General features: G+C 49.9%; 4 protein-coding genes across 4 annotated transcripts in view; all 4 read left to right on the top strand.

Annotated features, from left to right (window-relative positions):
- TSPEAR (thrombospondin type laminin G domain and EAR repeats) overlaps nt 1–27,765 on the top strand; it is a 111,509-nt gene that overhangs the window by 36,605 nt on the left and 47,139 nt on the right. The window lies entirely within an intron of this gene.
- LOC113897369 (keratin-associated protein 10-7-like) lies at nt 18–9,260 on the top strand. Its single transcript, XM_027550050.1, has 3 exons — nt 18–849; nt 7,636–7,816; nt 8,519–9,260. Exons 1-3 carry the CDS (start codon nt 18–20, stop codon nt 9,258–9,260), a joined length of 1,755 nt encoding a protein of 584 aa, XP_027405851.1.
- On the top strand, nt 17,179–18,003 carry LOC113897364 (keratin-associated protein 10-12-like). Its single transcript, XM_027550038.1, has 2 exons — nt 17,179–17,501; nt 17,547–18,003. The coding sequence occupies exons 1-2, from the start codon at nt 17,179–17,181 to the stop codon at nt 18,001–18,003; spliced, it is 780 nt and encodes a 259-aa protein (XP_027405839.1).
- Nucleotides 25,688–26,757, top strand: LOC113895836 (keratin-associated protein 10-8-like). The gene has a single exon (XM_027547550.1). The coding sequence runs from the start codon at nt 25,689–25,691 to the stop codon at nt 26,427–26,429; it is 741 nt and encodes a 246-aa protein (XP_027403351.1). The 5' UTR covers nt 25,688; the 3' UTR covers nt 26,430–26,757.

The raw sequence follows: 27,765 nt of genomic DNA, 5'->3' as shown, positions 1-27,765 counted from the left end.
GCCCCACCGCCTCCACCATGGCTTCCTCTGCCTTGTCTGTCTGCTCCAGTGACCTGAGCTACAGCAGCCGGGTCTGCCTACCCAGATCCTATGACTCCTGCACTGGCTCCTCCTGGCAGGTGGACGACTGTCCAGAGAGCTGCTGTGAGCCCCCCTGCTGTGCCCCCAGCTGCTGTGCTCCAGCCCCCCACCTGACCCTCCTCTGTGCCCCAGTGAGCTGCGAGTCCAGCCCCTGCTGCCAGCCAGCCTGCAGCAGCTCCTGCCTGGCCTCGTCATGCCAGCAGTCTAGCTGCCAGCCCTCCTGCTGCACCTCCTCCCCTTGCCAGCAGGCCTGCTGTGAGCCCGTCTGCTGCAAGCCTGTCTGCTGCACGCCTGTCTGCTGCAGGCCTGTCTACTGCACACCTGTCTGCTGTGAGGCCTCCCCTTGTTCTACTTCCTCATGTTGCAAGCAGTCTAGCTGCCAGTCCTCCTGCTGCATCTCCTCCCCCTGCCAGCAAGACTGCTGTGAGCCGGTCTGCTGCAGGCCAGTCTGCTGCAGGCCCATCTGCTGCACACCTGTCTGCTGCAGGCCCGTCTGCTGCAGGCCCGTCTGCTGCAGGCCTGTGTGCTATGAGTCCTCCCCTTGCTCAGCCTCCTTGTGCTGCCAGCCGAACCCCTGTTCCTCGGTCAGTTGCAGACCCTCCTCCTCCGTGTCCCTACTCTGCCGTCCTGTGTGCCGCCCCGCCTGCTGTGTGCCCACCTCCTCCTGCCAGCCCAGCTGCTGCCGCCCGGCCTCCAGCGTGTCCCTGCTCTGCCGGCCCGCGTGCTCCCGCTCTGCTTGCTGCATCCCAACCTCAGCCCCAGAGCCCTGTTGCTGACCTGGCATATTGCCAACTCCTTCCAGGGCCAACGCTGACTTTCACCTGAAATTTCTGTAGCCTTAGGCCAGTCTGGGGTCTCCTTCTGCCCCAGAGTTTCCTGTGAGCAGCCTGGGCTGGCTCCTGGTTCCCTCCAGGCCCTGAGTGTCAGCCAGCATGCGACTCTCCATCCTTGATGGTCATGGATTTTGTCCTGACCTAGGTGAGGGGTCTGCCCGTTAACAAATAAAGTCATTGTCATGCCCTCTCTGTGCCTTGAGTGCGTATCTCTTCAAACCCTGGGAATGACCTTTGTTGTGAAGAGTGGTCTGGGCTGGTTTAGAATCCTGGCCTTGAGTTGTATCCGGGACTGTAACATCATCAGGCATGGCTAAATACGCCCTGCTACTCTCTGCCAGGGTGTCCTGAGGCCATAATTCGACTGCAGCCTGCAGTCCAGAATATCCTGCTCACCTGTAGACCCCTGCATGAAATGAGTGATGGGGTGGCAGTGGGGCATTTGTTCAGGCCCCAGGCTTGCACACTGGGAACATGGGGCTTCCCTAGGGACAAAGGAGATCCCGTTTAGTAAACATCTGCCTTGAATACATAAAGCTTACTCCAGAAACAGCTTCAGACAGGCTGGTGCCAGCCGTTCCCAAGTGCCCTGGACATGAGTGTGAGTGCTTCCCTCTGTGTGCGAAGGTCTGGATGGTGAGAGCCACATGCAGTGATGTTGGGAGCCTGTGTGAGTCAAGGTTCTCCAGAGAAAGAACCAATAAGACATGTGCACATATACAGAGATTGATGTTGAGGAGCTAGCTCACACAGTTTGGAGGCGGGCAAGACCCAAATCTGCAGGGTGAGCTTCTTGGGAAGAGTTGGTTTTGCAGCTACAGATGACCTGCTTGTAGAATCTCTTTCTCTTTGGGGGACCTCAGTCTGTTCTCAATGTCTTCAAATCTTGGGTGTAGCCCACCCACATTTTGTAGGGCAATCTGTTTTACTCCTAGTCCACTGATTTCAGTATTGATTGATCTCACCTAAAAAGCAACTATGTCATGACATCCAGCAATGTTTACCCAGACAACTGGGCACCGTGGCCTGGTCAGTTGACTCTTGAAACTATCCATCACAGGGACCGACAGCCAAGGGGGATGGGCTGTTTGGTAATGCAGGTGCTCGCTGGGCGATGCCATCAGGAATTCAAGTTCTAAGGCAGCTATCCCACTGGGAAAATATGGGGAGGAGGGACATACCCTGGCCCTTCAGGACAGTGCTGGACCCGCGTGGCAGTGTGAAGGGCCTTGACGTGGGGCCCCAAATGTAATTGTGCCTATTATAATACGCATGCCTGTGTGCTGAGTTGCCTCAAGTATGTCTGAGTCTTAGTGACCTTATGGGCTGTAAGCTGCCCGACTCTTCTGTCCATGAGCTTCTCCAGGCAAGAGTCAGGAGTGGGCCTCTGTGCCCTCCTCCAGGGCTCCTCCTGACCCAGGGGTCAAATCTGGGTCTGCTGTAGCTCCTGCTGGCAGGCAAATCCTTCACTGCTGAGCCCGAGAGGAGCCCAGCTGTTATAATAGCCACATTTAAAGTGAAAAAAGACAGGTAGAGTTTATTTAATTACATTTTATTAACCCAATACATGCAAAATGTTTAAAGAGATGGGATTACCAGACCACCTTACCTGTCTCCTGAGAATCCTGTATGTGGGTCAAGAAGCAATTATTACAACTAGATATGTAACAGTAGACTGGTTCCAAATTGGAAAGGAGTATCAAGGCTGTATATTGTCACCCTGCTTATTTAGCTTATATGCAGAGTACATCATGCAAAATGCCAGGCGGGATGAAGTACAAGCTGGAATCAAGATGGCTAGGAGAAATATCAACAAGCTTAGTGATGCAGATGATACCACCCTTATGGCAGAAACTGAAGAGAAACTAGAGAGCCTCTTGATGAGGGTGAAAGAGGAGAGTGAAAAAGCTGACATGAAACTCAGCATTCAAAAAACTAAGATTATGGCATCTGGTCCCATCATTTCATGGGAAATAGATGGGGAAACAATGGAAACAGTGTCAGACTTTATTTTTTGGGCCTCCAAAATCACTGCAGATGGCTGTGATTTCATGACTGCAGCTATGAAATTAAAAGATGCTTGCTCCTTAGAAGAAAGGCTATGACCAACCTGGACATCATATTAAGAGTCAGAGACAACTTTACCAACAAAGGTTTGTCTAGTCAAAGCTGTAGTTTTTCCAGTAGTCATGTATGTATGTGAGAGTTGGACTATAAAGAAGGCTGAGCACCAAAGAATTGGTGCTTTTGATCTATGGTGTTGGAGAAGACTCTTGAGAGTCCCTTGGACAGCAAGGAGATCAAGCCTGAACATTCATTGGAAGGACTGATGCTAAAGCTGAAGCTCCAATACTTTGGCCACCTGATTCGAAGAGCTGACTCATTAGACAAGACTCTAATGTTGGGAAAGACTGATGGCAAAAGGAGAGCGGGTAGCAGAGGGTGAGATGCTTAGATAGCGTCATAGACTCAGTGGGTATGAATTTGAGCAAACTCTGGGAGATAGTGGAGGACAGAGGAGCCTGGCGTGCTGCAGTCCATAGGGTCACAAAGAATTGGACTTCACTTAGTGACTGATCAACAATAATTCAAAAGCTTAGCATTTCAATACATCTGATATTAATGAAGTATCAGAGTCTCACCAGGGTCACTGCATGGGAAGTATCAACTTTGTGTTGCCACAGAACCCATCGCTCTGGCTATTTAGACTTATCTTCCTTTTCTTCTCACCTCAGTTCAGTTCAGTTTCTCAGTCGTATCTGACTCTTTGGGACCCCATGAATCACAGCATTCCAGGCCTCCCTGTCCATCAAAAGCTCTTGGAGTTCACTCAAACTCATGTCCATTGAGTTGGTGATGCCATCCAGCCATCTCATCCTCTGTTGTCCCCTTCTCCTGCCCCCAGTCCCTCCAAGCATCAGGGTCTTTTCCAATGAGTCAGCTCTTCACATTTGGTGGCCAAAGTATTGGAGTTTCAGCTTCGGCATCAGTCCTTAAATGGACACCCAGGACTGATCTCCTCTAGGATGGATGGTTGGATCTCCTTGCAGTCCAAGGGATTCTCAAGGGTCTTCTCCAACACCACAGTTCAAAAGCATCAATTCTTCAGTGCTCAGCTTTCTGCACAGTCCAGCTGTCACATCCACAGATGACCGCTGAAAAAACCATTACCTTGACTAGACGGACTTTTGTTGGCAAAGTAATATCTCTGCTTTTCAATATACTATCTAGGTTGGTCATCACTTTCCTTTCAAAGAGTAAGCGTCTTTATTTCTTCTCACCTACACCTGCCCAATTCCCCATGTTCTCCTGTATGTTTCATCACTGGGCCATTTGTCTTCTTTCTTTCTGGTTTTTGTTCTTAAGATTTTTTTTAATCTGGACCTTTTTAAACGTCTTTATTGAATTTGTTACCAATTGCTTCTTTTTTGTGTTTCGGTTTTTCTGGCTGAGGGCTGTGTGGCATCTTGGCTCCCGGACCAGGGACTGAACCCACACCCCATGCACTGGAAGGTGGATCCTCAACCACTGGACCTCCAGGGGAGTCCCATCATTCGTCTTGTTTCTTTAGATGTTTCTCCAGGAGGGAAACATGAGTAGAGTGTTTTCCAAGCTCTTGCTTATGTGAAAATACACTGCTGTTCTCTTTACTTGAGAAAGATATAAGGGGCTTCCCAGGTGGCACTACTGGTAAAGACTTGGCCTGCCAATGCAGGATAAAGACGTAATAATTTGAAAAAAGAAAAAAATCAGCCTTAGTGCCCAGTGTTCCCCCTGAAGCTCTGTGTCTTTCACTGTTTGGTGGGAGAGGTCCGGGGACTGCCTGGTAATAGTTCATTTCCAGACCAGACTGTCGGCCATTTCTTCCTACCTGGAGATGGAGCTGCCCTTCATTCAGTTCATTTAAAAATTGCCAATTTGGAAAACTCAACAGTGGCAAGAGCACTGGAAAATATCAGTTTTCATTCAACTTGCTAAGAAAGGCAATGCCAAAGAATATTCAGTCTCACACTCTAGCAAAATAATGCTCAAAATTCTCCAAGCCAGGCTTCAACAGTATGTGAACTGTGAACTACGAGATGTTCAAGCTGGTTTTTAAAATGGCAGAGGAGCCAGAGATCAAATTGCCAACATCTGATGGATCATCAAAAAAGCAAGAGAGTTCCAGAAAAACATCTATTTCTGCTTTACTGACTATGCCAATGCCTTTGACTGTGTGGATCACGATAAACTGTGGAAAATTCTGAAAGAGATGGGAATACCAGACCACCTGACCTGCCTCTTGAGAAATCTGTATGCAGGTCAGGAAGCAACAGTTAGAACTGGACATGGAACAACAGACTGGTTCCAAATAGGAAAAGCACTACATCAAGGCGATATATTGTCACTGTGCGTATTTAACTTACATGCAGAGTACATCATGAGAAATTTTGGGCTGGCTGAAGCTCAAGCTGAAATCAAGATTGCTGGGAGAAAGTCAATAACCTCAGATATGCAGATGACACCACCCTTATGGCAGAAAGTGAAGAAGAACTAAAGAGCCTCTTGATAAAAGTGAAAGAGGAGAGTGAAAAAATTGGCTTAAAGAAAACAGAAAACAAAGATTATGGCATCTGGTCCCATCACTTCAGGGGAAATAGATGGAAAAACAGTGGAAACAGTGGCAGACTTGATTTTGGGGGGCTCCAAAATCACTGCAGATGGTGACTGCAGCCATGAAATAAAAAGACGCTTACTCTTTAGAAGAAAAGTTATGACCAACCTAGAAAGCATATTCAAAAGCAGAGACATTACTCTACCAACAAAGGTCTGTCTAGTCTATGGTTTTTCCAGTAGTTGTGGGTGGATGTGAGAGTTGAACCATAAAGAAAGTTGAGCTCAGAAGAATTGATGCTTTGGAACTGTGGTGTTGGAGAAGACTCTTGAGAGTCCCTTGGACTGCAAGAGATCTAACCAGTCCATCCTAAAGGACATCAGTCCCGAATGTTCATGGGAAGGACTGATGCCGAAACTGAAACTACAATCCTTTGGCCACCTGATGCGAAGAGCTGACTCATTTGAAAAGACCCTGATGCTGGGAAAGTTTGAAGGTAGGAGGAGAAGGGGATGACAGAGCATGAGATGGTTGGATGGTATCACTAACTCAATGGACATGAGTTTAAGTAAACTCCAGGAGTTGGTGATGGACAGGGAGGCCTGACGTGCTGAAGTCCATGGGATCGCAGTCGGACATGACTGAGCAACTGAACTGACTGAATGTATGTTTATGGTGGGCTCTAAAAATCTGATGCTCTTGAATTTATGAGGCCCTTCCAGTCCAAACGCACCCACCTTGGTGCGCTCAGCTCACAGTGGTTCATGTTCAGTCCTATCTTTACTGTTCTATCCTAGCTCTTCCTTCTTCCTTGTTAGCAACTGAGCGATCACGTTTGGTGTCAGCGAAACACATGGTCTGTTTGTTACATTTTCTCTCATCATATTCAGGGATTTATGCTTTACCTCTGTTGGGCTTCCCTTGTGGCTCAGCTGCTAAAGAATCCGCCTGCAGTGTGGGAGACCTGGGTTGGATCCCTGGGTTGGGAAGATCCCCTGGAGAAGGGAAAGGCTACCCACTCCAGTATTCTGGCCTGGAGAATTCCTTGGACTGTATAATCTATGAGGTCACAAAAAGTCAGAGACGACTGAGCAAATTTCACTAAACTCTGTTGGAGTAAGAAGTGGCACCTCACCCCAGTATTCTTGCCTGGAGAATGCCATAGACAGAGGAACCTGGAGGGCTACAGTCCATGGGGTCACAAAGAATCGGACACGACTGAGCCCCTGAGCAAGCATGCATACTTTACCTCTGTAGTTTGGAGGAACTAGCAGTGTTTGTGCTGAAAACCACAGGGTTGATTTTCTGTGGTGTTAATTTTGCTGCTTCCCGCCTCTGTTGTAAATTTTCAGCTCAGCTGCCTGGTGCTAAGCTTCCCTGGACACGTGCTTCCTTCTGCAAGTAGCACTGAAGTTGGCCTGGGGAAGGCCTGGCTAAGAGCCTCGATCCTATACACAGACGGCTGGCTTCCAGTCCCAGTCCTGAGACTTTGGGCTGTGTGACCTGGACATGGTTGCTTAACTTCTCTGTGCCTGGGCTTCCTCACCTACTTATAGAAACTTCCTTGCTGAGTGGATGTGAAATCAAGTGACTTGGCAGGTGTAGAGCATTCAGCTCACCACCTGGCCTAGAACAGGTGCTCAGACAGTGTCATCTGACCCCACAGCCATGGTCAGGGCCACCGTGATGACCACTGCCCAGATGTCACTGTCTTCCCAGAGTCAGCCCGTGCTGACTTGCTGTTCCAGGCTCCCTGGGACCACATCTTCTTGTATCCACAAGGAAAACCAACTCTTGTCTGAGCTTTACTTCTGGGTGTTGCTTCGGGTCCTCGAGTCTCCGCGGCTCACACGTGGTTCTCCAGGAGGAGACCCTCCCTCTCTCTGAGTCTTTCAGGGCATCGCCCTTGGGGAAGGCAAACTCTGGCCACAGGGGCAGATTGCTTGGCTGAGAAGTGTGTGGTGCACAGGGTGTGCTGTGAGCAGTTGGGTCTGGGTGAAAGGTTGATGAACACAGCCCCTGACTCAGACACCTGTGAGCGCTGCTCCCTGAAGAGATCTCCTAACAGACTCCACGTATGACCGCGCTCTGTTAACGCTCGTCTCAGGCACACTGGCTGTGCTGCAGGGGACTGGATGTCCCTCTCACCATACTTCCTGCTGGCAGAGCAGCTGCTGGGGGTGAGTGCCAGGATCTCCCCCCACCCCCTGCTGAACATGACCCTCACCTGGTTGCACGGTCACATCTCCTGGACCACTTGCATTTTACAGACGTGCACATGTCGCTTTACACCTAAGTTTAAAAATGCGTAAAAGTCAAAATAATATTAAAAGTACTGCACCTCAAACAGAGGAGAGCTCAACATCTAAATTCACAAATTTAGAGAGATGATCACCTCTAAACCTCACTCAGCATTGTTCCTGTTGTTCAGTCGCTCAGTCGTGTTCCAGTGTTCGTGAGCCCATGGACTACAGGACAGCAGGCTTCCCTGTCCTTCACCATCTCCAACAGCAGGAACAAACTCATGTCCATTGAGTCAATGAGACTCTCTAACCAATTTGTCCTCTATTGTCCCTGTCTCCTCCTGCTTTAATCTTGCCAGGCATCAGGGTCTTTTCTAATGAGTCAGCTCTTTGAATCAGTGGCCAAAGGATTGGAGCTTCAGCTTCAGCATCACGCCTTCCAATGAATATTCAGGGTTCATTTCATGTAGGATCTTACCTAGATATTTTCTATATCTTTTCTGGAGCCAAACAAAGGAGAAATGGAAAAACATCCTGCAACATGGGATATTTACGCTCACAGATTAATGAGTAAAAACAATTGTGGAAACTATGCCAGCACTAATGAGGGGCTCCTGCCGCCAGCTCTCAACCCCAACAAGGAAGGGAGGGCCTGGGAGTCTCCTGTGGGGACAACACAAGCCAGGGGCCAGGTATAAAAGCCCTGCATCCCCAAGCACCTCACACACACAGCTCATACACTCACACACACACAAACCCTCCTCTAGCCCCACCACCTCCACCATGGCAGCCTCCACCCTGTCTGTCTGCTCCAGCGACCTGAGCTATGACTGTCCAGAGAGCTGCTGCGAGCCCCCCTGCTGTGCCCCCAGCTCCTGTGCCCCGGCCCCCCGCCTGACCCTCCTCTGTGCCCCCGTGAGCTGTGAGTCCAGCCCCTGCTGCCAGCCAGCCTGCAGCAGCTCCTCCCCCTGCCAGCAGGCCTGCTGTGAGCCCGTCTGCTGCAGGCCCGTCTGCTGCACACCTGTCTGCTGCAGACCTGTCTGCTGCACACCTGTCTGCTGCAGGCCGGTCTGCTGTGAGGCCTCCCCCTGTTCTACCTCCTCATGTTGCCAGCAGTCAAGCTGCCAGCCCTCCTGCTGCACTTCCTCCCCCTGCCAGCAGGCCTGCTGTGAGCCTGTCTGCTGCACCCCTGTCTGCTGCAGGCCCATCTGCTGCACCCCTGTCTGCTGCAGGCCCGTCTGCTGCACCCCTGTCTGCTGCACACCTGTCTGCTGCAGGCCCGTGTGCTGTGAGGCCTCCCCCTGCTCAGCCCCCTCGTCCTGCTGCAGACCCTCCACCTCTGTGTCCCTCCTCTGCCGCCCCGTGTGCCGCCCCGCCTGCTGTGTGCCCGATTCTTCCTGCCAGCCCAGCTGCTGCCGCCCGGCCTCCTCCGTGTCCCTCCTCTGCAGGCCCACATGCTCACGCCCGGCCTGCTGCATCCCAACCTCAGCCCCAGAGCCCTGCTGCTGACCTGGCATGTGTCCCCAGAGCCAGCCGAGCTCAGGTTCCACCTATGACTTGGTCCTCTGTCCTGACCTAGGCTGGGTGGTTGCCCTCACTCAGGACGGGGTCCCCGATGTCTCCACTGTCCTGACTGACTGACCTCTCACTCCTGCCCCAGGAACCCTGACTTCACGGCTCCCTGGGGCTTCTGCCTCCCAGGAGTCGCCTCCAGCTGTCTCTGGGTCACCTGCCCCCCTACCCCTCCAGATCCTCTAGCTGGGTCACTTGGCCTTGACTTCCAACCAGTCAGCACCCCATCAGGCACCTGGATAAATAAACTCATGTCATCACCTGATTGCTCCCTTCATGTGGTTCTCTGTTGGGTGGGTGCAGGGGTGGAAGGAAGCACACGATTGTGCCCTGACACTAGTCTCCTCCAGCCGAGAGTATTTCTGTCAGGAAGTGAGTGTGTTAGTCAGTCAGTCATGTCCAACTCTCTGAGACCCCATAGACTGTAGCCCACCAGGTTCCTCTGTCCATGGAATTCTCCAGGCAAGAATACTGGAGTGGGTTGCTATTCCCTTCTCCAGGGGATCTTCCTGACTCAGGGGTCGAACCTGGATGTCCTGCATTGCAGGCAGGTTCTTTACTGTCTGAGTTACTGGGGAAGCCCCGGCAGTAAGTGACTGAGACCCCAAAGGGCATTGGCCTGACCTCTCTGGGCAGGGCCACCATGTGGGGCTCCTGCTTCTCCAGGAAGTCAGTGCCTGCTCAGGCCCTGTCCCGTGGCTGGTCCCCTGCAGACCTGTCATGGTCTGGGGGTTTCTCAGGCTCCCTGGACTGTTCCTGCCCACTTGAAACATATGGAACTGGCCCCTTGAGTCCGCTCCATGCAGGTGACCTAAGGACCCCTGTGACACAACCTGTATGTGGCTGGGGTCACCCCTTTGGTCAGCCAGGGGGTCTGCACTTTTAGCAGAAATGTGGTGGGAGGGGGGAGGGCTGCTCCAACCGTGTGGGGTGAGAGGGCCTGGATGACCTTCCCCCCCGACTGATCCAGAGAACTAATAAGGTCCGGATACAAGGAGGTTGAGATGCTGGACTTGAGGAGGACAGCACAGGCCCACCTGGGAGGGGAAAGAAACTGAGTGGGTCTCACAGCTGCCCAGCTCACCCCCTTGAGAATGATTCCAGCACCCAGGCCAGAAACCCAGGTGGAGTGCCATGGATCCCTCAGTTTTAGAGCTGGTCTGCAAACCAGGGGCAGCTAGTGTCCGGGGTCAGGATGCCAGAGAGAAGAGAGCTGTTCTGAGGAACTCCCCTGTCCACGGAGGGTCTCTCTTAAGTGTCCCCTGAGAAATGATAAGCAAACAGGTGTGAGGCTGAGCCTGGGATAACCCATAAAGTTAGCTGGACTGATTCACAGAGATGACAGAGAGCCTTAAATGGACCTGCCCCCACTGCCTGTTGGAAATATTCATAAGTCTCAGGACATGGGTTGGCTCTTCCGAAGGATGTTGTCTCAACTCTGAGAGAAAATAGGAATGAAAGTGAGAAATTAGCACAGACCCCACAGATATTAAAAGGAAATTCAGTAAGCAATTAAGGTGATATGGACTCATGCCTTGATCAGATCAGATCAGATCAGTCGCTCAGTCGTGTCTGACTCTTTGCAACCCCATGAATCGCAGCACACCAGGCCTCCCTGTCCATCACCAACTCCCGGAATTCACTCAGACTCATGTCCATCGAGTCAGTGATGCCATCCAGCCATCTCATCCTCTGTCGTCCTCTTCTCCTCTTGCCCCCAATCCCTCCCAGCATCAGAGTCTTTTCCAATGAGTCAACTCTTCGCATGAGGTGGCCAAAGTACTGGAGTTTCAGCTTTAGCATCATTCCTTCCAAAGAAATCCCAGGGCTGATCTCCTTTAGAATGGACTAGTTGGATCTCCTTGCAGTCCAAGGGACTCTCAAGAGTCTTCTCCAACACCACAGTTCAAAAGCATCAATTCTTCGGTGCTCAGCCTTCTTCACAGTCCAACTCTCACATCCATACATAACCAAAGGAAAAGCCATAGCCTTGACTAGACGAACCTTTGTTGGCAAAGTAATGTCTCTGCTTTTGAATATGCTATCTAGGTTGGACATAACTTTCCTTCCAAGGACTAAGCATCTTTTAATTTCATGGCTGCAGCCACCATCTGCAGCGATTTTGGAGCCCCCCAAAATAAAGTCTGACACTGTTTTCACTGTTTCCCCATCTATTTCCCCTGAAGTGATGGGACCGGATGCCATGATCTTCATTTTCTGAATGTTGAGCTTTAAGTCAACTTTTTCACTCTCCACTTTCACCTTCATCAAGAGGCTTTTTAGTTCCTCTTCACTTTCTGCCATAATGGTGGTGTCATCTGCATATCTGAGGTTATTGATATTTCTCCCAGCAATCTTGATTCCAGCTTGTGTTTCTTCCAGTCCAGCGTTTCTCATGATGTACTCTGCATAGAAGTTAAATAAACAGGGTGACAATATACAGCCTTGACGTACTCCCTTTCCTATTTGGAACCAGTCTGTTGTTCCATGTCCAGTTCTAACTGTTGCTTCCTGACCTGCATATAGGTTTCTCAAGAGGAAGGTCAGGTGGTCTGGTATTCCCATCTGTTTCAGAATTTTCCACAGTTTCTTGTGATCCACACAGTCAAAGGCTTTGGCATAGTCAATAAAGCAGAAATAGATGTTTTTCTGGCACTCTCTTGCTTTTTCCATGATCCAGCGGATGTTGGCAATTTGATCTCTGGTTCCTCTGCCTTTTCTAAAACCAGCTTGAACATCAGGAAGTTCATGGTTCACATATTGCTGAAGCCTGGCTTGGAGAATTTTAAGCATTACCTTACTAGCGTGGAGATGAGTGCAATTGTGTGGTAGTTTGAGCATTCTTTGGCCTTGCCTTTCTTTGGGATTGGAATGAAAACTGACCTTTTCCAGTCCTGTGGCCACTGCTGAGTTTTCCAAATTTGCTGGCATATTGAGTGCAGCACTTTCACATGCCTTGAAGACACAAATAAATAAAATTCAGATCTCCTTAATTGTCCTGTATCAATTTAACATATCTTGTTTTTAAGGGCAGTTTTAGGTTCAGAGCAAAGCTGAGTGGGAGGTATAGAGTTCCTATATAGTCACACCCTCACACAGGTGCAGCCTACCCCACCATCAGTATCTTGTGATTTGATGCATTTGTTGCAAATGGGCTACATTCCTTATAATGCATAAAGCTACCCTGACATGTTAATATCACCCAAATTCCATAGTTTACATGGAGTTACTCTCACTGTTGCTGAGTTCTATGTGTTTTGATAACTGTCTTATAGCACATGTGGAGCATTACGGAATAGTTTCCCTGCCCTAAAAATCCTGTGCTCCATCCGTTCATCTCTTCTTCCCTGCTAACCCTGGCAACCACTGATCTTTTTACCGACTCCATAGTTTTGTCTTTTCCAGAATGTCATATCCTTGGAACCATCAGGAGTGGAAACTTTTCAGATTGGCTTCTTTCACTTAGGACTGTGCACTTACGTTTCCTTCATGTTCCTTCATGCCTTATAGCCTTTTTCTATTTTTTTTATTGAGGGAAAATATTCATAACACAAAGTTTACAACCTTAACCACTTTAAAGTGTACAGTTCAATGGCATTAAGTACATTCATAACCATGTGTAACCATTTCCACTATCCATACTTGGAACTCTTTATCTTGCAAAACAAACTCTATACACATTAAACAATACCCATACTTCCTTTCTCGCAGCCCATGGAAAGTATTATTCTACTTTTTGTCTCTAAAGTACTTCGTGTAAGTGAAATCACAAAGTGTTTGTCTTTTTGTGACTGGCTTATTTATGTTACCATAATGTCCTCATCGTTCATCCATAATAGTGCCAGATTTACTTCCTGTTAACAGGTGAATAATATTCCATTCTATGTGTATACCACATTTTGCTTATCCATTCATCCATCAGTGAACGCCTGAATGGCTCCCACTTTACAGCTATTTTGAAAAATGCTTCTATGAATGTGGTTTACAAATAGCTCTTCAAGATTCAGCTTTCAATTCTTTTCAGCATAGACCCAGTAGAAATACTGGATCATACAGTAATTCTACTTTTAATGTATTGAGGAACCATCATACTGATTTCCACGTAGCTGTACCAGATCATGTTCCTACCAACAGTGTACAAGTGTTCCAGTTTCTTCACAGACTCACCAATATTTATGTTGTTTTTTAAAATAAATGGTCATTTTACTAAGAGGTGTAAGGTGGTACCTCATTATAGTTTTGATTTGCATTTCTCTAATGATTGGTTATATTGAGTATATTTTCATGTGCTTATTGGCCATTTGTATATCTTCTTTGGAAAAATGTCTATTCGTGGCCTTTGCTCATTTCTGAGTTAGGTTTTTTGTTGTTATTGAGTTTTAGGAGTTTTCTATACATTCTAGATATCAATCTCTTATCAGACATATGATTTTCAAGTGTTTCCTCACACTTCTTTGGGTTACCTTTGTTCTGTGTTGATACTACATTTCGATGAAAAATATTTAAAATTTTCATAAAGTCCAGTTTCTATATTTTCTTATGCTGACTGTGTCATTGGTGTCATATCCAGGAAATGACTGCCAAATTCAAGGTTGTGAAGTTTTGTCCTATTTTTTCTTAAAAGAGTTTTATAGTTATAGTACTTGTATCCAAAATATATAAAGAACACTCAAAATCTAACATCAAGAAAAACTAACAAAGAAAAGGGCCTAAAGATTTGAAGAAATATCAAAGAAGATGCAGGGATGGCCAATAAGCATATAAAATGATGCTCCGCATCATTACTCATTTAGTTCAGTTCAGTTCATTCGCTCAGTCGTGTCTGACTCTGTGCGACCCCATAGACAGCAGCCCACCAGGCTCCCCCACCCCTGGGATTCTCCAGGCAAGAACACTGGAGTGGGTTGCCATTTCCTTCTCCAGTGCATGAAAGTGGAAAGTGAAAGGGAAGTCGCTCGTTGTGTCCGACTCTTTGCGACCCCATGGACTGCAGCCTACCAGGCTCCTCCACCCATGGGATTTTCCAGGCAAGAGTACTAGAGTGGGGTACCATTGCCTTGTCCATTACTCATTAGGGAAGTGCAAATTAAAACCGCAACAAAGTCCCCTTCATACCTATGAGAAAGGCTAGAATTAAAAACAATTACCATGCCTGTGTTGGCAAGGATGTGGAGAAACTGGAGCTTTGATACATAAAATAAATGACACAGCCTCTGTGGATAAGTTTGGCAAAGAAGTACATTAGAGAACCTCACCGTATCACTGGTCTTATTGGGGAAGTGCAAGTTTGAATTATGCTAAGGTACTGCTGCTGCTGCTGCTAAGTCGAATCAGTCATGTCCGACTCAGTGTGACCCCGTAAACGGCAGCCCACCAGGCTCCTCCATCCCTGGGATTCTCCAGGCAAGAACACTGGAGTGGGTTGCCATTTCCTTCTCCGAAGCATGAAAGTGAAAAGTGAAAGTGAAGTCGCTCAGTCGTGTCTGACTCTTAGCGACCCCATGGCCTGCAGCCTTCCAGGCTCCTCCGTCCATGGGATTTTCCGGGCAAGAGTACTGGAGTGGGCTGCCAGTGCCTTCTCCGATACTAAGGTAGTACTGCATACCTATTGTTGTTGTTTAGTCACTAAGTGAAGTGAAGTGAAGCAAAAGTTGCTCAGTTGCATCTGACTCTTAATTCTCCAGGCCAGAATACTGGAATGGGTAGCCTTTCCCTTCTCCAGAGGTCTTCCCAGCCCAGGGATCGAACCCAGGTGTCCTGCATTGCAGGCACATTCTTCACCGCTGAGCCACAAAGGAAGTCTAAGAACACTGGAATGGGTAGCCTATCCCTTCTCCAGCAGATCTTCCCGACCCAGAAATTGAACCAGGGTCTCCTGCATAGCAGGTGGATTCTTTACCAACTGAGCTGTGAGGGAAGCCCTGTTTAGTCACTAAGTTGTGTTTAACTCTTTGGGACCCCATGGACTGTAGCCTGCCAGGCTCCTCTGTCCATGGGATTTCCCAGGCAAGAATACTGGAGTGGGTTGCTATTTCCCTCTTTAGAGGATTTCCCACCCAGGAGATCGAACTCACATCTCCTGCACTGGCAGATGGACTCAACCACCAGGCCATCTGGGAAGCCCTCATGCCTATTAGCATGGCCAAAATTAAAACCCTCACAATATCAACTGTTGGCCGAGGATATACAGCCACGAGAACGTTCACGCATTGCTGGTGGAAGTGCAGAATGGCTCAGCCACTTGGGGAAAGAGCTTAGCAGGTTCCTATCAAGCTAAACATACAGTTCCCATCCGATCCAGCTATGCCGCGCCTGGGTATTTATCCTAGAGGATGAAAACAGGATCACACAGAAAGCTGTGCACAAAGAATGTTGACAGCAGGTTTGTTCATAATTACCAAACACAGGAAGTCATGAATAGGTCTCCCAACTGTCCAGCGAACACATGGTGGAGCACCCTCACCATGGACACTACGCAGCAGGAACAGGGAGGAGCCTCGGATGCACACAGCACCACGGCCACTGCATTTTGCCAAGCGAAAGAAGCCAGACCCCAAAGGCCACCTGGTGTATGATTCCATGTATGTGACCTCCTAGAAAAGTCACAACTGCGGTGATTTTGAATCAGCACTTGCCTGGGGCTTTGGGCCGAGGGAGGAGCTGATTCCAGTGGGACAGGAGTTTGGGGGCCTGTATGGTCTGGTGGGGGTATGTCTGCATTTGTCAAACTCAGAGAACTGCACTTGGAAAAGAGTGTGTCGAAGGCCAGAAGGGCGGGACAGCCAGAAGGCACTTGCTTCTACAGGGCCAAGCCGATGGACCTCCTCTCCCTCTGTCTGCTTTTTGCTGACTTTGTTGTTCTTTATTATTCTTTCTTATATTCTGCCTGCCTTTGGGCTCGCTCTTTTTCTGGACCATGTACTCTCAAGGTGGTTTTTGTAGAATCTGTACGAGTGGCTTCTTTTGAGAATAGGTGTTTTATCAGAAATGCTCTAATCTCCATCCGCCTGATAACCCACTTTCCTCAGACTTTCAAGAGTTGGTTGCACTGTCTTCAGATATGTTGATTGGCTGACTGAAGTCAGATGCCAAACTCTCTGGAAGCTTTTAGGCTGTTTCCTCATATTTGGCGTCAGACATTTCACCAGTGTGTCAGACACGCACCGTTTTCCATTCCTCTTATCCTAGTTCGGTCAAAGTTCCAAATCGGAAGCACCATGTTTCTTTCCCTTCTCTCTGGAAAGTGTTCTGTTTCTCCCTTTGCTGCACACATTCTGTCCCTGGAAACCTCGTCTGACGCAGCTGGACCTTCCCTCCATCCTGCTCTGTGCTTGAGACATGTCTTGGTTCTTCTCACTCACTCCTTCTCCCTTTGGCTGGTCTGTCCACTGTTCAGCCCTGGTGCTTGAGAGGGATGTCCTACAGCAGGTGACAGCACTGTCCCAACTTTGAGCTCTGCGATGCCAAGTCTCTGAGACGGGGGTTCACAGCCACTCCCCTGCAGAGCCATGGAGACAGGTGGGAGAGGAGAGCCTGCAGGCACACACGGGTGGGGCTCCAGGACCCTAGATTAATTCTGTGTTTGCTTAGAGAACCTCACACAGCTCAGGGGTGATCCAGCCCTCAACCAGGACATGCATTTTACAAGCAGCAAACTCTTGTGTAAATAAACAAGAAGTAATAGGGGCTCAAAACACCAACAAGGAAAGGGAAGCCTCAGGGAGCCTTCAGCTGGCCCAACACACACCTGGACAGGGTATAAAAGGCCCACAGCCCTGAGCAGTGCTCACACACTCACTCACTCACTCCACACACACTCACATCCTCACCCTCCTCCAGCCCCACCGCCTCCACCATGGCTTCCTCTGCCTTGTCTGTCTGCTCCAGTGACCTGAGCTACGGCAGCCGGGTCTGCCTGCCCGGGTCCTGTGACTCCTGCACCGGGTCCTCCTGGCAGGTGGACGACTGTCCAGAGAGCTGCTGTGAGCCCCCCTGCTGTGCCCCCAGCTGCTGTGCTCCAGCCCCCCGGCTGACCCTCCTCTGCACCCCAGTGAGCTGCGAGTCCAGCCCCTGCTGCCAGCCAGCCTGCAGCAGCTCCTGCACGGACTTGTGCTGCCAGCAGTCTAGCTGCCAGTCCTCCTGCTGCACCTCCTCCCCTTGTCAGCCAGCCTGCTGCGAGCCCGTCTGCTGCAGGCCTGTCTGCTGCACACCTGTCTGCTGCAGGCCTGTCTGCTGCACACCTGTCTGCTGCAGGCCTGTCTGCTGCACACCTGTCTGCTGTCAGGCCTCCCTCTGTTCTACTTCCTCATGTTGCAAGCAGTCTAGCTGCCAGTCCTCCTCATGCACCTCCTCCCCCTGCCAGCAAGACTGCTGTGAGCCGGTCTGCTGCAGGCCCGTCTGCTACACACCTGTCTGCTGCAGGCCCGTGTGCTGTGAGTCCTCCCCCTGCTCAGCCTCCTTGTGCTGCCAGCCCAATCCCTGCTCCTCGGTCAGTTGCAGACCCTCTTCCTCCGTGTCCCTTCTCTGCCGTCCTGTGTGCCGCCCAGCCTGCTGTGTGCCCACTTCCTCCTGCCAGCCCAGCTGCTGCCGCCCGGCCTCCAGCGTGTCCCTGCTCTGCCGGCCTGCATGCTCCCGCCCTGCTTGCTGCATCCCAACCTCAGCCCCAGAGCCCTGTTGCTGACCTGGCACATTGCCAACTTCTTCCAGGGCCAACGCTGACTTTCACCTGAAATTTCTGTAGCCTTAGGCCAGTCTGGGGTCTCCTTCTGCCCCTGAGTTTCCTGTGAGCAGCCTGGGTTGGCTTCTGGTTCCCTCCAGGCCCTGAGTGTCAGCCAGCATGCTGCTCTCCATCCTTGTTGGTCATGGATTTTGTCCTGACCTAGCTGAAGGGTCTGCCTATTAACAAATAAAGTCATTGTCATGCCCTCTCTGTGCCTTGAATGCATATCTCTTCAAACCCTGGGAAAGACCTTTGTTGTGGACAGTGGTCTGGGCTGGTTTAGAAACCTGGCCTTGAGTTGTATCCAGGACTGTAACATCATCAGGCATGGCTAACCACGCCCTGCTACTCTCTGCCAGGGTGTCCTGAGGCCATAATTCGACTGCAGCCTCCAGTCCAGAGTATCCTGCTCACCTGTAGACCCCTGCATGAAGTGAGTGATGGGTGGCAGTGGGGCATATGTCCAGGCCCCAGGCTTGCACACTGGGAACATGGGGCCTCACTAGGGACAACGGAGACCCCGTTTAGTAAACATCTGCCTTGAATACGTAAAGCTTACTCCAGAAACGGCTTCAGACAGGCTGGTGCCAGCTGTTCCCAAGTGCCCTGGACAGGAGTGTGAGTGCTTCCCTCTGTGTGCGAAGGTCTGGATGGTGAGAGCCACATGCAGTGATGTTGGGAGCCTGTGTGAGTCAGGGTTCTCCAGAGAAAGAACCCATAAGACATGTGCACGTATGCAGAGATTGATGTTGAGGAGCTAGCTCACACAGTTTGGAGGCGGGCCAGACCCAAATCTGCAGGGTGAGCTTCCAGGGAAGAGTCGGTGTTGCAGCTACAGAGGACCAGCTGGTAGAATCTCTTTCTTCTTGGGGGACCTCAGGCTGTTCTCAAGGTCTTCAACTCTTGGGTGTAACCCACCCACATTTTTTAGGATAATCTGTTTTACTCCGAGTCCACTGATTTCAGTATTGATCTCACCTAAGAAGCAACTGTGTCATGACATCCAGACATGTTTACCCAAACAACTGGACACCGTGACTTGGTCAGTTGACCTTTGAAACTATTCATCACAGGGACCGACAGCCAAGAGGGATGGGCTATTTGGAAATGGCAGGTGCTCGCTGGGCGATGCCCTCAGGAATTAAAGTATTAAGGCAGCTATCCCTCTGGGGAAATATGGGGAGGAGGGACATACCCTGGCCCTTTGGGACACTTCTGGGTAGGCAGACACCTGCGGGGCAGTGTGAAGGGCCTTGGCGGGGGCCTCAACTGTAATTGTACCTATTATAATAGGCACATGTGTGTGCTGAGTTGCTTGAAGTGTGTCTGAGTTCTGTGACCTTATGGGCTGTAAGCTGCCTGACTCTTCTGTCCATGAGCTTCTCCAGGCAAGAGTCAGGAGTGGGCCTCTGTGCCCTCCTCCAGGGCTCCTCCTGACCCAGGGGTCAAATCTGGGTCTGCTGCAGTTCCTGCTGGCAGGCGAATCCTTCACTGCTCAGCCGCAAGGGAAGCCCAGCTGTTATAATAGCCACATTCAAAGTGAAAAAGACAGGTAGAGTTTATTTAATTACATTTTATTAACCCCAATATATGCAAAATGTTTAAAGACATGGGAATACCAGACCACACTACCTGTCTCCTGAGAAACCTGAATGTGGGTCAAGAAGCACCGATTAGAACTGGATATGTAACAGTGGACTGGTTCCAAATTGGAAAGGAGTATCAAGGCTGTATATTGTCACCCTGCTTATTTAGCTTATATGCAGAGTACATCATACGAAATGCCAGGCGGGATGAAGTACAAGCTGGAATCAAAATGGCTAGGAGAAATATCAACAAACTCAGCTATGCAGATGATACCACCCTTATGGCAGAAACTGAAGAGAAACTAGAGAGCCTCTTGATGAGGGTGAAAGAGGAGAGTGAAAAATCTGACATGAAACTCAGCATTCAAAAGAGTAAGATCATGGCATCTGGTCCCATCATTTCATGGGAAATAGATGGGGAAACAATGGAAACAGTGACAGACTTTATTTTTTGGGCCTCCAAAATCACTGCAGATGGCTGTGATTTCATGACTGCAGCCATGAAATTAAAAGATGCTTGCTCCTTAGAAGAAAGGCTATGACCAACCTGGACATCATATTAAGAAGCAGAGACAACTTTACCAACAAAGGTTTGTCTAGTCAAAGCTGTAGTTTTTCCAGTAGTCATGTATGTATGTGAGAGTTGGACTATAAAGAAGGCTGAGCACCAAAGAATTGGTGCTTTTGATCTATGGTGTTGGAGAAGACTCTTGAGAGTCCCTTGGACAGCAAGGAGATCAAGCCTGAACTTTCATTGGAAGGACTGATGCTAAAGCTGAAGCTCCAATACTTTGGCCACCTGATTCGAAGAGCTGACTCATTAGACAAGACTCTAATGTTGGGAAAGACTGATGGCAAAAGGAGAGCGGGTAGCAGAGGGTGAGCATCATAGCTTAGATAGCGTCATAGACTCAGTGGGTATGAATTTGAGCAAACTCTGGGAGATAGTGGAGGACAGAGGAGCCTGGCGTGCTGCAGTCCATAGGGTCACAAAGAATTGGACTTCACTTAGTGACTGATCAACAATAATTCAAAAGCTTAGCATTTCAATACATCTGATATTAATGAAGTATCAGAGTCTCACCAGGGTCACTGCAGGGGAAGTATCAACTTTGTGTTGCCAACAGAACCCATCTCTCTGGCTATTTAGACTTATCTTCCTTTTCTTCTCACCTCAGTTCAGTTCAGTTTCTCAGTCGTATCTGACTCTTTGGGACCCCATGAATCACAGCATTCCAGGCCTCCATGTCCATCAAAAGCTCTTGGAGTTCACTCAAACTCATGTCCATAGAGTTGGTGATGCCATCCAGCCATCTCATCCTCTGTTGTCCCCTTCTCCTGCCCCCAGTCCCTCCAAGCATCAGGGTCTTTTCCAATGAGTCAGCTCTTCACATTTGGTGGCCAAAGTATTGGAGTTTCAGCTTCGGCATCAGTCCTTAAATGGACACCCAGGACTGATCTCCTTTAGGATGGATGGTTGGATCTCCTTGCAGTCCAAGGGATTCTCAAGGGTCTTCTCCAACACCACAGTTCAAAAGCATCAATTCTTCAGTGCTCAGCTTTCTGCACAGTCCAGCTGTCACATCCACAGATGACCGCTGAAAAAACCATTACCTTGACTAGACGGACTTTTGTTGGCAAAGTAATATCTCTGCTTTTCAATATACTATCTAGGTTGGTCATCACTTTCCTTCCAAAGAGTAAGCGTCTTTATTTCTTCTCACCTACACCTGCCCAATTCCCCATGTTCTCCTGTATGTTTCATCACTGGGCCATTTGTCTTCTTTCTTTCTGGTTTTTGTTCTTAAGATTTTTTTTAATCTGGACCTTTTTAAACGTCTTTATTGAATTTGTTACCAATTGCTTCTTTTTTGTGTTTCGGTTTTTCTGGCTGAGGGCTGTGTGGCATCTTGGCTCCCGGACCAGGGACTGAACCCACACCCCATGCACTGGAAGGTGGATCCTCAACCACTGGACCTCCAGGGGAGTCCCATCATTCGTCTTGTTTCTTTAGATGTTTCTCCAGGAGGGAAACATGAGTAGAGTGTTTTCCAAGCTCTTGCTTATGTGAAAATACACTGCTGTTCTCTTTACTTGAGAAAGATATAAGGGGCTTCCCAGGTGGCACTACTGGTAAAGACTTGGCCTGCCAATGCAGGATAAAGACGTAATAATTTGAAAAAAGAAAAAAATCAGCCTTAGTGCCCAGTGTTCCCCCTGAAGCTCTGTGTCTTTCACTGTTTGGTGGGAGAGGTCCGGGGACTGCCTGGTAATAGTTCATTTCCAGACCAGACTGTCGGCCATTTCTTCCTACCTGGAGATGGAGCTGCCCTTCATTCAGTTCATTTAAAAATTGCCAATTTGGAAAACTCAACAGTGGCAAGAGCACTGGAAAATATCAGTTTTCATTCAACTTGCTAAGAAAGGCAATGCCAAAGAATATTCAGTCTCACACTCTAGCAAAATAATGCTCAAAATTCTCCAAGCCAGGCTTCAACAGTATGTGAACTGTGAACTACGAGATGTTCAAGCTGGTTTTTAAAATGGCAGAGGAGCCAGAGATCAAATTGCCAACATCTGATGGATCATCAAAAAAGCAAGAGAGTTCCAGAAAAACATCTATTTCTGCTTTACTGACTATGCCAATGCCTTTGACTGTGTGGATCACGATAAACTGTGGAAAATTCTGAAAGAGATGGGAATACCAGACCACCTGACCTGCCTCTTGAGAAATCTGTATGCAGGTCAGGAAGCAACAGTTAGAACTGGACATGGAACAACAGACTGGTTCCAAATAGGAAAAGCACTACATCAAGGCGATATATTGTCACTGTGCGTATTTAACTTACATGCAGAGTACATCATGAGAAATTTTGGGCTGGCTGAAGCTCAAGCTGAAATCAAGATTGCTGGGAGAAAGTCAATAACCTCAGATATGCAGATGACACCACCCTTATGGCAGAAAGTGAAGAAGAACTAAAGAGCCTCTTGATGAAGGTGAAAGAGGAGAGTGAAAAAATTGGCTTAAAGAAAACAGAAAACAAAGATTATGGCATCTGGTCCCATCACTTCAGGGGAAATAGATGGAAAAACAGTGGAAACAGTGGCAGACTTGATTTTGGGGGGCTCCAAAATCACTGCAGATGGTGACTGCAGCCATGAAATAAAAAGACGCTTACTCTTTAGAAGAAAAGTTATGACCAACCTAGAAAGCATATTCAAAAGCAGAGACATTACTCTACCAACAAAGGTCTGTCTAGTCTATGGTTTTTCCAGTAGTTGTGGGTGGATGTGAGAGTTGAACCATAAAGAAAGTTGAGCTCAGAAGAATTGATGCTTTGGAACTGTGGTGTTGGAGAAGACTCTTGAGAGTCCCTTGGACTGCAAGAGATCTAACCAGTCCATCCTAAAGGACATCAGTCCTGAATGTTCATGGGAAGGACTGATGCCGAAACTGAAACTCCAATCCTTTGGCCACCTGATGCGAAGAGCTGACTCATTTGAAAAGACCCTGATGCTGGGAAAGTTTGAAGGTAGGAGGAGAAGGGGATGACAGAGCATGAGATGGTTGGATGGTATCACTAACTCAATGGACATGAGTTTAAGTAAACTCCAGGAGTTGGTGATGGACAGGGAGGCCTGACGTGCTGAAGTCCATGGGATCGCAGTCGGACATGACTGAGCAACTGAACTGACTGAATGTATGTTTATGGTGGGCTCTAAAAATCTGATGCTCTTGAATTTATGAGGCCCTTCCAGTCCAAACGCACCCACCTTGGTGCGCTCAGCTCACAGTGGTTCATGTTCAGTCCTATCTTTACTGTTCTATCCTAGCTCTTCCTTCTTCCTTGTTAGCAACTGAGCGATCACGTTTGGTGTCAGCGAAACACATGGTCTGTTTGTTACATTTTCTCTCATCATATTCAGGGATTTATGCTTTACCTCTGTTGGGCTTCCCTTGTGGCTCAGCTGCTAAAGAATCCGCCTGCAGTGTGGGAGACCTGGGTTGGATCCCTGGGTTGGGAAGATCCCCTGGAGAAGGGAAAGGCTACCCACTCCAGTATTCTGGCCTGGAGAATTCCTTGGACTGTATAATCTATGAGGTCACAAAAAGTCAGAGACGACTGAGCAAATTTCACTAAACTCTGTTGGAGTAAGAAGTGGCACCTCACCCCAGTATTCTTGCCTGGAGAATGCCATAGACAGAGGAACCTGGAGGGCTACAGTCCATGGGGTCACAAAGAATCGGACATGACTGAGCCCCTGAGCAAGCATGCATACTTTACCTCTGTAGTTTGGAGGAACTAGCAGTGTTTGTGCTGAAAACCACAGGGTTGATTTTCTGTGGTGTTAATTTTGCTGCTTCCCGCCTCTGTTGTAAATTTTCAGCTCAGCTGCCTGGTGCTAAGCTTCCCTGGACACGTGCTTCCTTCTGCAAGTAGCACTGAAGTTGGCCTGGGGAAGGCCTGGCTAAGAGCCTCAATCCTATACACAGACGGCTGGCTTCCAGTCCCAGTCCTGAGACTTTGGGCTGTGTGACCTGGACATGGTTGCTTAACTTCTCTGTGCCTGGGCTTCCTCACCTACTTACAGAAACTTCCTTGCTGAGTGGATGTGAAATCAAGTGACTTGGCAGGTGTAGAGCATTCAGCTCACCACCTGGCCTAGAACAGGTGCTCAGACAGTGTCATCTGACCCCACAGCCATGGTCAGGGCCACCGTGATGACCACTGCCCAGATGTCACTGTCTTCCCAGAGTCAGCCCGTGCTGACTTGCTGTTCCAGGCTCCCTGGGACCACATCTTCTTGTATCCACAAGGAAAACCAACTCTTGTCTGAGCTTTACTTCTGGGTGTTGCTTCGGGTCCTCGAGTCTCCGCGGCTCACACGTGGTTCTCCAGGAGACCCTCCCTCTCTCTGAGTCTTTCAGGGCATCGCCCTTGAGGAAGGCAAACTCTGGCCACAGGGGCAGGTTGCTCGGCTGAGAAGTGTGGGGTGCACAGGGTGTGCTGTGAGCAGTTGGGTCTGGGTGAAAGGTTGATGAACACAGCCCCTGACTCAGACACCTGTGAGCGCTGCTCCCTGAAGAGATCTCCTAACAGACTCCACGTATGACCGCGCTCTGTTAACGCTCGTCTCAGGCACACTGGCTGTGCTGCAGGGGACTAGATGTCCCTCTCACCATACTTCCTGCTGGCAGAGCAGCTGCTGGGGGTGAGTGCCAGGATCTCCCCCCACCCCCTGCTGAACATGACCCTCACCTGGTTGCACCGTCACATCCCCTGGACCACTTGCATTTTACAGACGTGCACGTGTCACATTACACCTAAGTTTAAAAATGCGTAAAAGTCAAAATAATATTAAAAGTACTGCACCTCAAACAGAGGAGAGCTCAACATCTAAATTCACAAATTTAGAGATATGATCACCTCTAAACCTCACTCAACATTGTTCCTGTTGTTCAGTCGCTCAGTCGTGTTCCAGTGTTCGTGAGCCCATGGACTACAGGACAGCAGGCTTCCCTGTCCTTCACCATCTCCAACAGCAGGAACAAACTCATGTCCATTGAGTCAATGAGACTCTCTAACCAATTTGTCCTCTATTGTCCCTGTCTCCTCCTGCTTTAATCTTGCCCGGCATCAGGGGCTTTTCTAATGAGTCAGCTCTTTGAATCAGTGGCCAAAGGATTGGAGCTTCAGCTTCAGCATCAGGCCTTCCAATGAATATTCAGGGTTCATTTCATGTAGGATCTTACCTAGATATTTTCTATATCTTTTCTGGAGCCAAACAAAGGAGAAATGGAAAAACATCCTGCAACATGGGATATTTACGCTAACAGGTTAATGAGTAAAAACAATTGTGGAAACTATGCCAGCACTAATGAGGGGCTCCTTCAGCCAGCTCTCAACCCCAACAAGGAAGGGAGGGCCTGGGAGTCTCCTGTGGGGACAACACAAGCCAGGGGCCAGGTATAAAAGCCCTGCATCCCCAAGCACCTCACACACACAGCTCATACACTCACACACACACAAACCCTCCTCCAGCCCCACCACCTCCACCATGGCAGCCTCCACCCTGTCTGTCTGCTCCAGCGACCTGAGCTATGACTGTCCAGAGAGCTGCTGCGAGCCCCCCTGCTGTGCCCCCAGCTCCTGTGCCCCGGCCCCCCGCCTGACCCTCCTCTGTGCCCCAGTGAGCTGTGAGTCCAGCCCCTGCTGCCAGCCAGCCTGCAGCAGCTCCTCCCCCTGCCAGCAGGCCTGCTGTGAGCCCGTCTGCTGCAGGCCCGTCTGCTGCACACCTGTCTGCTGCAGGCCTGTCTGCTGCACACCTGTCTGCTGCACACCTGTCTGCTGCAGGCCGGTCTGCTGTGAGGCCTCCCCCTGTTCTACCTCCTCATGTTGCCAGCAGTCAAGCTGCCAGCCCTCCTGCTGCACTTCCTCCCCCTGCCAGCAGGCCTGCTGTGAGCCCGTCTGCTGCACCCCTGTCTGCTGCAGGCCCGTCTGCTGCACCCCTGTCTGCTGCAGGCCCGTCTGCTGCACCCCTGTCTGCTGCACACCTGTCTGCTGCAGGCCCGTGTGCTGTGAGGCCTCCCCCTGCTCAGCCCCCTCGTCCTGCTGCAGACCCTCCACCTCTGTGTCCCTCCTCTGCCGCCCCGTGTGCCGCCCCGCCTGCTGTGTGCCCGATTCTTCCTGCCAGCCCAGCTGCTGCCGCCCGGCCTCCTCCGTGTCCCTCCTCTGCAGGCCCACATGCTCACGCCCGGCCTGCTGCATCCCAACCTCAGCCCCGGAGCCCTGCTGCTGACCTGGCATGTGTCCCCAGAGCCAGCCGAGCTCAGGTTCCACCTATGACTTGGTCCTCTGTCCTGACCTAGGCTGGGTGGTTGCCCTCACTCAGGACAGGGTCCCCGATGTCTCCACTGTCCTGACTGACTGACCTCTCACTCCTGCCCCAGGAACCCTGACCTCATGGCTCCCAGGGGCTTCTGCCTCCCAGGAGTCGCCTCCAGCTGTCTCTGGGTCACCTGCCCCCCTACTCCTCCAGATCCTCTAGCTGGGTCACTTGGCCTTGACTTCCAACCAGTCAGCACCCCATCAGGCACCTGGATAAATAAACTCATGTCATCACCTGATTGCTCCCTTCATGTGATCTCTGGTGGGGTGGATGCAGGGGTGGAAGGAAGCACACGATTGTGACCTGACACTATCGTCCTCCAGCCGAGAGTATTTCTGTCAGGAAGTGAGTGTGTTAGTCACTCAGTCATGTCCAACTCTCTGAGACCCCATAGACTGTAGCCCACCAGGTTCCTCTGTCCATGGAATTCTCCAGGCAAGAATACTGGAGTGGGTTGCTATTCCCTTCTCCAGGGGATCTTCCTGACTCAGGGGTCGAACCTGGATGTCCTGCATTGCAGGCAGGTTCTTTACTGTCTGAGTTACTTGGGAAGCCCCAGCAGTAAGTGACTGAGACCCCAAAGGGCATTGGCCTGACCTCTCTGGGCAGGGCCGCGATGTGGGCGGCCTCCTGCTTCTCCAGGAAGGCGTGCCTGCTCAAGCCCTGGCCCGCAGCTGGTCCCCTGCAGACCTGTCATGGTCTAGGGGTTTCTCAGGCTCCCTGGACTGTTCCTGCCCACTTGAAACATATGGAACTGGCCCCTTGAGTCCGCTCCATGCGGGTGACCTAAGGACCCCCTGTGACACAACCTGTATGTGGCTGGGGTCACCCCTTTTGGTCAGCCAGTGGGTCTGCACTTTTAGCAGAAATGTGGTGGGAGGGGGGAGGGCTGCTCCAACCGTGTGGGGTGAGAGGGCCTGGATGACCTTCCCCCCCCCGACTGATCCAGAGAACTAACAAGGTCTGGACACAAGGAGGTTGAGATGCTGGAATTGAGGAGGACAGCACAGGCCCACCTGGGAGGGGAAAGAAACTGAGTGGGTCTCACAGCTGCCCAGCTCACCCCCTCGAGAATGTTTCCAGGACCCAGGCCAGAAACCCAGGTGGAGTGCCATGGATCCCTCAGTTTTAGAGCTGGTCTGCGAATTTGGGGCGTTGTGGGGCAGCTAGTGTCCGGGGTCAGGATGCCAGAGAGAAGAGAGCTGTTCTGAGGAACTCCCCTGTCCACGGAGGGCCTCCCTTAAGT

The sequence above is a fragment of the Bos indicus x Bos taurus genome, chromosome 1 (genome assembly GCF_003369695.1).
Source record: "Bos indicus x Bos taurus breed Angus x Brahman F1 hybrid chromosome 1, Bos_hybrid_MaternalHap_v2.0, whole genome shotgun sequence".
Classification (NCBI taxonomy): Eukaryota; Metazoa; Chordata; class Mammalia; order Artiodactyla; family Bovidae; genus Bos; species Bos indicus x Bos taurus.
This window is presented reverse-complemented; position numbering and strand designations above follow the sequence as displayed.